Consider the following 11429-nt stretch of genomic DNA (forward strand, 5'->3'; position numbering starts at 1 on the left):
GCAAACGGGTCGGATACGTTTCGGGTCTTTTTAGGTATAAAGGTCCGCATCAGATAGTTAAGAATGGAAATCCGGGTCCGAACAAGATCTGATATCGGGCAACTGAAATGTCAAAATTGTCACTTGTTAAACCTGAGGCCTAGTGGAATTTGATCTGGACCGAATCAGATCTGCCTTAAACTACTGAACCGAATCTGATGTATTCCATCCAATACGACAGATCCGGACCTCATATAATCCAACTTTTCCACTGATCCAACACCACGAATAACGAGTCTGAATTGAATTTGAAATTTATGTGGATTTCTCCAAATACAAGCCGGATCACATCTTCCAGGCCTAGATCTGAAACTGGTATCTCTAAATGGATTTGGATCCCAGTCGACCTACATCAAGTGGGAACAAAATATAACAGGCTCTTTAATAGACATGGCTGAGACGATCCAATGCAAGCGTCAGCGAAGGTAGGTGTGGGGGAATGGTGTAGGCAACTGCTCACATGAGCTCACACATTTATTACCATACTAAAATTTCATGGTAGATTTTTTCTTTTTTTCTTTGCATACAAATACTTCTTAAGATTTTGAAACTATATGACTAATGCCCCTTAGCCAAAATTCTGTGGTTCAACCTTTTATATGAACTTGAAAGTAACGGACCTGAACTGAACTTGACCGGATAAGTTACAATTCAGGCCGGAGGCGGCCAGAACAAGCCGGACATACCAATTTAGCCATACATTCAGAACCCCAAAAGTTTTAACAGATCCAACATGTTTTGATTACTTATCAGATGTCCATGACTATGTTCATGTACTTATGAATTCAGCTCTAGAGCACAACTCCATAGAGGAGTAAGATTTCTACACGATGTGCACTTTTAGAAGCATGTCTAACAGCCATTTGTGATATATATGCCACGATTCACAACAGATCAATATTCATATGGTTATGCATACGGAGGGAGATAAAAATAATGAAATGGGTTTATAGAGAGGAGTCTTCCATTTTCAAACAAATTTTGGGATCAAATTGAAACGTGCAAGTTCCGGTGTCTGGACGGCTGCTCTTGGAAGTTACTGCAACCAACTTTGTTTTAATGAATGCATGCTAAGATTCAAAGGAACAAACTGTTATAAGAGAGCACCCACATGCTCCCCACCTTTAGGGACACATGGTGTTTTCCGTGAAGAAGACAACATGAGTACCCAATCGAAGCAACAGCGCTCGGAGATTTTGTCCCTTTCATTCTTCCGTCGCCATTGTAACACGACAACTGTTGGAAAAAGAATTCTGCAGACCCTTCTTTCCGAGTTGTGGACGTGTTAAAATCCGATAGTTGAAAACAGAAATCAAACAATTCGGATTCTCAATTCAATCAGGAAACCCGGCCGTTAACTCTGGTGGGAGGAAGACATTTCTCAGAAAGATGATCAATCCTAGATATTGTCAGAAACTTTTTCTGAAGAATCTGTGTCGGAGTGACAATGTCGTGTCTTTCTGATTCTCAGGAAGGGCACTTTGCATCGGCTTCCGCAAGAAAATGACAGCATAAGCATTAGCAGTTGCGCTGCCTCTCGCCATGCCATTTCCTTTTGAGTCTAGCTATATCATTCCTTTTCGCTGGATGATGCAGCTGATATATGCGGGTGAATTGGAAAGGATCTGGGAGTTGCCAATTTCATTCATCAATTTTTTGTTGGCACAACGATTGTGGGGTACGTTTATCATATCTCAACTTTCCTTTCATTTGAACATGGCTGTTTGGGAGGTGGAAGTCGGCACAGAGATCCTAGCTGCTGCTGGCTATGCGTCGTTCAGCATGCTCCAGAGTTTAAAATGTACTATTTTTTTAAAAATAATCATAAGGTTTGGCGTTTCATTGTCAATATTACAGTCAACAGAAAATGAGAAAGATGAAGAAAAAAATACGTTAAAAATATTTCATGCTATACTGCGGTCCAAGCTTCAAAAAATACATTAAAAAATTTCCTGTGGGGCATGAAACCCAATTATCAGTCACTAACCCACCATGGAGAACAAATGAAAAGAGCACCAAACTATGGAGCTAAACTTCCTAAGACCCACAAATCTGTGGCAACAAAAAAATTATAACTGAATCTTGACAAAATGAAAATGCGGAAGCAACGGCTAGTTGCACTGTCGCCAACAAAAATGGATAATCCAGAAACAGAATGGGAAGTCGAAACATCAAAATGTTGTATGTGTCTCGGCATTTGATGTCAAGTTAAATGAAGCCAACTCTGCAAGGTGAACTCTGCTGCCTGGACTAACAAAAGAGAAAAACCGACTCAGTCAATATGATGGCACACCATAGACATTATTCTGCAACTCTGCTCCAGGCATTGACCCCACTAAATGACTGGATGTTCCCCAGGATGATGGAACTATGTGTGTGTCTGAAGAGAGAGTTCCTGTAGCGTCTGGATTTTCAGCGACAATTTGGTAGAGTGGGTAACAGTCTCCTTGCTGGGATGCATTCATGGAGGCACCAGTTGCACCAATGAGGGAACTCAGTGAATTCATTCCCATGATCATTTGCTGATTCTGATTGTTGCAGGATTCAGAGACAGGAGGTTCACAAAACAAATGTCTGGCAATGCTTTCCGAAACTTCTTGATTTGCAGATATGTTCTCGGCCCTGTTTGTTGGAAAGGAGGGATAACAGGGAATGACATGTCCTTGAGAGAAATGGTTGACTTGGTTGCCAAATGTGATATTGCTTGGCATATTCAAGTATGAACCTTGAAAAGAATCGTGAATGTTACTGTAAGCTGGTTCATAATATTGTTCCCATCCGCCCATGTACCCATCATCAGAATTACTGATACCCTGTTCTTCACTGTAAGGAGAATCCACCACTGCAATAAGGGAGAAAGATATAATGAAATCCTTGTTCTTTACATGTATGCAGGAAAAATGCAAAATGGACAAACAAATATATCGACTACGAGTCATATGTCTCTGGCCTTTTTCCTAATTCTGATCCTCCAGATGTGGACAGTGTGGCTATATTTTTCATATTTGCCTTTATATACACATAAATCTGTTTGTAGCAGTGTTTGAGGATGACCCTTCTGCATTGCATTATGTATTTTTTCATTAAGGGGGCATATGATTATTTGGGATTTAAAATCCAATAATACAATGTAGATACGACGTGACATGTTTTTGTTAATATGACAAACGATTTGTGGTAAAATAAAGTATTCATCAAATTAAGATATTGGGTTAGACATAAGACCCACATTTGAGATTTTTGTTTGTAGTTTTCAAATCTCATATTATGAGGACATGGCATTAATCGTTAGGAAGCATGAGAATGAGACGGCGGCAACGTGGAAGTGCCGGTGTCTGGAAGGCTGCTCTTGGAAGTTACTGCGACCAACTTCGTTTTAGTGAATGCAAGGAACAAACTGCTAGAAGAGAGCACCCACATGCTCCCCACCTCTAGGGACACATGGTGTTTCCCGTGAAGAAGACACCATGAGTACTCAATCTAAGCAACAGAGCTCGGAGATTTTGTCCCTTTCATCCTTCCGTCGCCACTGTAACACGACAACTGTTGGAAAAAGAATTCTGGAGACCCTTCTTTCCGAGTTGTGGACGCGTTAAAATCCGATAGTTGAAAACAGAAATCAAACAATTCGGATTCTCAATTCAATCAGAAAACTCTGGTGGGAGGAAGACATTTTTCAGAAAGATGATCAGTCCTAGATATTGTCAGAAACTTTTTCTTAAGAATCTGTGTCAGAGTGAAAATCTCGTGTCTTTCTGATTCTCAGGAAGGGCACTTTGCTTCGGCTTCCGCAAGAAAATGACAGCATAAGCATTAGCAGTTGCGCTGCCTCTCGCCATGCCATTTCCTTTTGAGTCTAGCTATATCATTCCTTTTCGCTGGATGATGCAGCTGATATATGCGGGTGAACTGGAAAGGATCTGGGAGTTGCCAATTTCATTCATCAATTTTTTGTTGGCACAACGATTGTGGGGTACGTTTATCATATCTCAACTTTCCTTACATTTGAACATGGCTGTTTGGGAGGTGGAAGTCGGCAGAGAGATCCTAACTGCTGCTGGTTATGCGAGATTCAGCATGCTCCAGAGTTTAAAATGTATTATTTAAAAAAAAAAAAAACAATCATAAGGTTTGGCGTTTCATTGTCAATATTACAGAACCGAAAATGAGAAGGATGAAGAAAGCAATACGTAAATGAAAAGAAGGGAAGCAAAACATTTCAGTAAAAATATTTCACGATATACTGCGTTCAAAGCTTCAAAAATTTCGGAGCTCTACAAAAATTATGGATAAGCCATAGGACACCTTATAAAACAGGGAAAAGAGGAGGGGGAGGAATTTTTGCAACATTTTACAGTATTTGATGGCTTCAGGTACAGTGGTTGAATTTTTTCACGAAAAAGGGTACCCACTGAAAGATTTTCAATTGCCTCTCCAATACCAAACAAACTGCATAATAGGTGACTCAAAGGAGCTATGGCTGTTCAGAGAGACGGTCATGGTTCAATTTCCATAGCCAGTGACCATTTGTACGTGCATGTAAGACTCCAGTTGTATTTCACTTCTAAACCTGCTAATGAATCTATGATAATTATTGTTCACTAGTGGAACAATAAGGTTAACATGGCACAATCAATGGTCTTAAAATTTACTGTGGGGCATGAAACCCAACTGAATTTTGCATCTCTGTCAGTCACTAATGCACCACGGAGAACAAATGAAAAGAGCACCAAATTATGGAGCTAAACTTCCTAAGACCCACAAATCTGTGGCAACAAAAAAATTATAACTGAATCTTGACAAAATGAAAATGCGGAAGCAACGGCTAGTTGCACTGTCGCCAACAAAAATGGATAATCAAGAAACAGAATGGGAAGTCGAAACATCAAAATGTTGTATGTGTCTCGGCATTTGATGTCAAGTTAAATGAAGCCAACTCTGCAAGGTGAACTCTGCTGCCTGGACTAACAAAGAGAAAAACCGACTCAGTCAATATGATGGCACACCATAGACATTATTCTGCAACTCTGCTCCAGGCATTGACCCCACTAAATGACTGGATGTTCCCCAGGATGATGGAACTATGTGTGCGTCTGAAGAGAGAGTACCTATAGCGTCTGGATTTTCAGAGACAATTTGGTACAGTGGGTAACAGTCTCCTTGCTGGGATGCATTCATGGAGGCACCAGTTGCACCAATGAGGGAACTCAGTGAATTCATTCCCATGATCATTTGCTGATTCTGATTGTTGCAGGATTCAGAGACAAGAGGTTCACAAAACAAATGTCTGGCAATGCTTTCCAGAACTTCTTGATTTGCAGATATGTTCTCGGCCCTGTTTGTTGGAAAGGAGGGATAACAGGGAATGACATGTCCTTGAGAGAAATGGTTGACTTGGTTGCCAAATGTGATATTGCTTGGCATATTCAAGTATGAACCTTGAAAAGAATCGTGAATGTTTACTGTAAGCTGGTTCATAATATTGTTCACATCCGCCCATGTACCCATCATCAGAATTACTGATACCCTGTTCTTCACTGTAAGGAGAATCGACCACTGCAATAAGGGAGAAAGATATAATGAAATCCTTGTTCTTTACATGTATGCAGGAAAAATGCAAAATGGACAAACAAATATATCGACTACGAGTCAGATGTCTCTGGCCTTTTTCCTAATTCTGATCCTCCAGATGTGGACAGTGTGGCTATATTTTTCATGAAGAAGGCACAAATTTTGAGCCCCGAAATATGTATAAAAGTTCCAACAGATGTGTCAGGCCCCAAAACAGTAAGGTTGATTATTCGAGAAAAAATGCATGTAGATCCCATCAAATATAGCCACTGGTGTAGACCAGGTTTAGTAATCCAGACATATAAATTGTTCCACTTATAAACAACACTATTATATATAGTCAACATCAGAAACAGCTACTTGCGTACAATCAAAGTTTAATACCTGAACTTGGAGCAGCAGGGTCAAAATCAAATGCAGATCTGACATGCTGAAAGTCTCCTTGATTGATTGAACTGCTTGCTCTTTGAGCTTGGACACACAACTGAACTGGTGGATGAAAAATCTCGTTTGAGATTTTCTCTGAGTATATGACATACTTGAATTATTCTGGTGCAGTAAATGGGAAAGATGACCTCCATGATCTCGATACTCCTGATTGCCTGTTTCAAAATATGGAGAAACAGAACTTGGAAAGTTGGCCTTAGATATCATACGCAGCCGTGAGTCACACTGTAGCATCTTTTGATAATGCTTCTCAAGAGTTCCTTCAGCAAATTGAATTAAGTGTCTCCTGTACGAAGAAATTAAGAATATAGGCATTAGGAGAAACCAAACAAACGTATGAACACATTCACAGCAATATGCAAAGATCAAGTGAACAGAGCTCAAAGTGCATGAAAAAGCACAAACTAACATACAAAGAAAAAGCTTATCGTGCATCACTTAAAATGAAAATATTGAAAAGCGATGTGTGACTTAACTTTTGCCATATTTACGCCTCTGAATGCTTTATGAGAAAAAGATGATGAAGGCAGACTAATACTAGCAACACTGAATGATAAATGTTCAACATGCACACGCTATATACCTGTACGTAACAGCTTGACCTCCTGTGAAATCATTTGCTGCTTGCCACAAAGTGTGCTTTCTAGGTTGAGGATTTGTCTCACGAAAAAAGTGGGGCACCTTTGACAGCTGAATTGAACAATATAACCCAAAGAATAAGATTTCTGTGGAAGTCCAATATGAAAGTTGCATACAGAGAAGCATTTCATAAAAATGTTCAATACTAACCTCAACTTCCAACTGATCAGGATGATTTTGACGATATATAGTTCTAAGCGAAGTTATATCAGACCATTGGATCTCAATTTTACTTTTCAATCCTCCTTCCAGAACCTCCCATACAAGCTTGCGCTTAGCAAAGTAGCACTTAGCCACTAAGTCTCCGTCATACCTTGAAACCCGCTGTAACCATAAAATGTATAATAGTTCAGTAATCTGTCTGTTCAGCTAGCTGCTGCGTATAGAGACAAATAATAATCTGGGTTTCAAATTTTAGGGAGCTGACAACTTGGGTATTACCTCCATGAACCTATTTTGAGAAAAGTTGCAGCGAAATTTGAAGCCTTCATCTTTTCTGCACTTGGAGCATTCAGAACTGCATTGACTACCTTATGCATTACCATCTCATGTTGCAGACTCTGTTTTTCATCAGACTCTCGTGGTTGTTCTTGAGATAGATTTGCTTGAATGAGTTCCATAAAGGATGGTGTTTTTGTCAATTTCAAACCGAGGAGACTTGGCTGAGTTGATTCTTTCTCCACATCCGATTCTATCCACTGCAAATTTTAAATTCGAAAATCAACTGCAGGTCATGTATTGGCAAAATTAATTCAGGACACTGACCAAAATGAAGTATAAAGATGGCAAACTTGATATTCAATTAATGCCAAACTTGTCAGCTTGAGGTGATAATCATCAAAGATACCAAAGTCCTCAAAGGAATTTCGTTCTGTTGCAGAAGGCACGTGCATGTTTCATTGCCAGGAGTAAGAAAAAAATGAAAACAGGGGCTAAGGAGGACTCTATTTTGTACTAGAATACGCTGAAATGTTCAAATTCAATTCTCTTACTTTGTGAGTCATTGCATTTGGTCTAGTCTGTATGAACAGCTAGATCAGGTTATCCTACCACAGAGGGCAAGGACACTACTCATGAACTGTCTTTTTTTCCTTAAAAAAATCTAAACAGTAGGCATCTTAAGAATTACAGACCAGTCATCTTGCATGCAACTGATAAACAATAACTCCTATAGAGTTCAAGTTTTAATAGCACAGCAGAAGCTCTGTTATTATGGAAGCAATCGAAAATTGACACTGTCCACCAATCTCTTAGCAATGCAACTGAAGCCATCGTGCCCAAAAATCATGCAGCAGAAGCTTGTATAACCTACACATTTAAAATTTAATATTCTCATCAGCTTCAGTTTTAGGGTGGAGAGGACAGCTATGCAAGACAGATGGTAAAGAAGAAAGATGATTCATAAAATGTAGAAACCTCCTAGAAACACAAGAAGCCGAAGCAGGAACATTTTATTTTCACAGGTGTAGGCTCAAAATGGTACTTTATGAAATGATAGTGTCCACGAAGTGCACTGATCGACTAATTAAAGTAGGAAAAAGCCAGTTACAAGATATTTAGTTCAATCTGTCTCTGATAAGCATGCAGGTATGAGCATTAAACCATTTGGATAGATCCGGCATAAGGTCACCAGCACAAAACTTCAGCCATAGCGTAACTCATCAAATTATAGACAACCGCACGCTAAATGTTAAGCATTAGCCATACCTCCAACTGACTACAAAAACATCCCCTGGAAGCGTCCTGCAACTCCAAAACCACGCGGGGATCCATCTCAACAGCGATGACTGTCTTTTCGACATTCAGAAGCTTACTGGTAAGATTTCCAGTACCAGGACCAATCTCCAAAATAACTTTAAAGTTGATACAGTAAAGAAAGAGAGGGCCAACGGCCCTTCGTCAAAGGGGGCAGAGAGAGAGATTGAGAGAGAGATAACCACTCATATAAAGAGAAAAGGAAGCGAAGGCTGCCGGCGGCCGGCCCTCAAGCGAGAGAGAGAGATACCTGAGCTGCGCCGGCGGCCAGAATCGAGAGCAAGGGGACTTTCACGCGTCAGCCGTGGAATCGAGAGAGAGGGAGAAAGAAGATTTCTGGAGAGATGCACTAACAGAAATTCTTTGGGTCGGTGACAGTTACTCTTTTAAACAAATGAAAGAAATTATAACAAGCCCCCTGACAACTACCAAATAGCACATGGGCGCCTAAGAATTTCTCACACACCCTTCACACTTGTCTTTCTTATAGCATGGCACTTATATGAAACCTGAGGCCTAGTGCAATTTGATCCGGACCGAATCAGATCTGCCTTAAAATACGGAACCGAATCTGATGTATTCCATCCAATACGACAGATCCGGACTCTATAATAACCATATAATAATGCCCCTTAGCCTGAATTTGTAGTTTAACATTTTATCACATGAGGTCCCATATCTGAATTTGAAAGTAGCGGACCTGACCTGAGCTTGACCGGATAAGTTACAATTCAGGCCGGCGACGGCCGGAATGAGACGGACCTACCAATGTACTGATGGTCGTCTCTTAATTACTTATCAGAGTTTCATGACGATGTTCACGTACTTAGAATTCAGCTGTCTGTTTTGAAGCATTATTCAGTTCGTTTATTAGATCTTTCCTCCCCATGTCCCTGTCTTAAGATTCTACTCGATGTGCACTTTGAGAAGCATGTCTAACAGCGATTTGGTGAATTATATATATATTATATACATATATGCCGCGATTCCACAACAGATCAACATTTATATGGTTATGCACATGGAGGGAGATAAAAAATAATGAAATGGGTTATAGAGAGGAGTATTCCATTTTCAAACAAATTTTGGGATCATATTGCAATTTCAAATAAAAACATGAAGTACAAGAATTTCTTCTACAACCCATATTTTCTTTCACAGGCTTGTTTTTTGTGAGCCATTTATTTCATTTGTCATCTTTGCTTTGATATACATATAAATTTCTTTGTAGCAGTGTTTGATGATGACCTTCTGCATTGCAGTAAGACTTTTTCCGTTTAGGGGGCATATGGTTGCTTAGGATTTAAATCCAATAATGTGATGTAGATCTGACGTGACATTTTTTTTGTTGATATGACAAAAATTTGTGGTAAAATATAAGTATTCATCAAACTAAGATCTTAGTTTGACGTAAGACCCACATTTGAGATTATTATTATAGTTTTCAAATCAATCATGAGATGTCAAATGTGAGGCATCAACTAATCGTTAGGAAGCATGAGAATGAGACGGGTAACGTGGAAGTGCCGGTGTCTGGGACGGCTGCTCTTGGAAGTTGCTGCGACAACTTCGTTTTAATGAATGCAAGGAAGAAACTGCTAGAAGAGAGCAGCCACATGCTCCCACTCTAGGGACACATGGTGTCTTCCGTGAAGAAGACTACACGAGTACTCAATCCAAGCAACAGAGCTCGCAGATTTGTCCCTTTCCGTCGCCATTGTAACATGACAACTGTTGGAAAAAGTATTCTGGAGACTCTTCTTTCCGACTTTTGGACGTGTTAAAATCCGATAGTTGAAAACGGAAATCAAACAATTCGGATTCTCATTCAATAGAAAAACCGGCCGTTAAAATCTGGTGGGAGAAAGACATTTTTCAGAAGATGATTAATCCGACGAAAAGAAAGCAAAATTAGATCTTGTCAGCAACTTTTTCTGAAGAATCTGTGACAGTGTGAAAATCTTGTGCCTTCTGATTCTCAGGAAGGGCACTTGCTTCTCGGCTTCCACAGAAAAATGACAGCATAAGCATTAGCAGTTGCGCTGCCTCTCGACATGTCATTTCCTTTGAGTCTAGCTATATATTCTTTTTCGATAGCTGATGCAGCTGATATATGCGGGTGAATTGGAAGTGATCTAGGAGTTGCAATTTCATTCATCAAATTTTTGTTGGCACAACGATTGTGGGGTATGTTCATCATCTGTAAACTTTCTTTCATTTGAACATGGCTGTTTGGGAGTGGAAGTCCTAACTGCTGCTGGTTATGCGAGGTTCAGCATGCACTAGAGCTTAAAATGTACTTTTTTTTTAAAAATAATCATAAGGTTTTGGCGTTTCATTGTCAATATGTCAACAGAAATTGAGAAAGATGAAGAAAAAATACGTTCAAAATATTTCATGCTATACTGCGGTCCAAGCTTCAAAAAATACATTAAAAAATTTCCTGTGGGGCATGAAACCCAATTATCAGTCACTAATGCACCATGGAGAACAAATGAAAAGAGCACCAAACTATGGAGCTAAACTTCCTAAGACCCACAAATCTGTGGCAACAAAAAAATTATTAACTGAATCTTGACAAAATGAAAATGCGGGAAGCAACGGCTAGTTGCACTGTCGCCAACAAAAATGGATAATCCAGAAACAGAATGGGAAGTCGAAACATCAAAATGTTGTATGTGTCTCGGCATTGATGTCAAGTTAAATGAAGCAACTCTGCAAGGTGAACTCTGCTGCCTGGACTAACAAAAGAGAAAAACCGACTCAGTCATATGATGGCACACCATAGACATTATTCTGCAACTCTGCTCCAGGCATTGACCCCACTAAATGACTGGATGTTCCCAGGGATGATGGAACTATGTGTGTGTCTGAAGAGAGAGTTCCTGTAGCGTCTGGATTTTCAGCGACAATTTGGTAGAGTGGGTAACAGTTCCTTGCTGGGATGCATTCATGGAGGCACCAGTTGCACAATGAGG

The 11429-nt window shown here is 39.8% G+C and overlaps 1 protein-coding gene across 9 annotated transcripts in view; it reads right to left on the reverse strand.

Annotated features, from left to right (window-relative positions):
* The window catches only part of LOC116255314 (uncharacterized), a 31544-nt gene that overhangs the window by 6235 nt on the left and 13880 nt on the right, over nt 1–11429 (reverse strand). For all 9 annotated transcript variants that reach the window (XM_050077875.1, XM_050077872.1, XM_050077870.1 and 6 more), the window contains 2 exons: nt 6847–7020; nt 6641–6747 (listed from right to left, as the gene is read on the reverse strand). In XM_050077875.1, the coding sequence (XP_049933832.1) occupies nt 6641–6747; nt 6847–7020 (281 nt within the window). The remainder of the gene's footprint in view (nt 1–6640; nt 6748–6846; nt 7021–11429) is intronic.

This window comes from Nymphaea colorata, chromosome 5 (genome assembly GCF_008831285.2).
Source record: "Nymphaea colorata isolate Beijing-Zhang1983 chromosome 5, ASM883128v2, whole genome shotgun sequence".
Taxonomy (NCBI): Eukaryota; Viridiplantae; Streptophyta; class Magnoliopsida; order Nymphaeales; family Nymphaeaceae; genus Nymphaea; species Nymphaea colorata.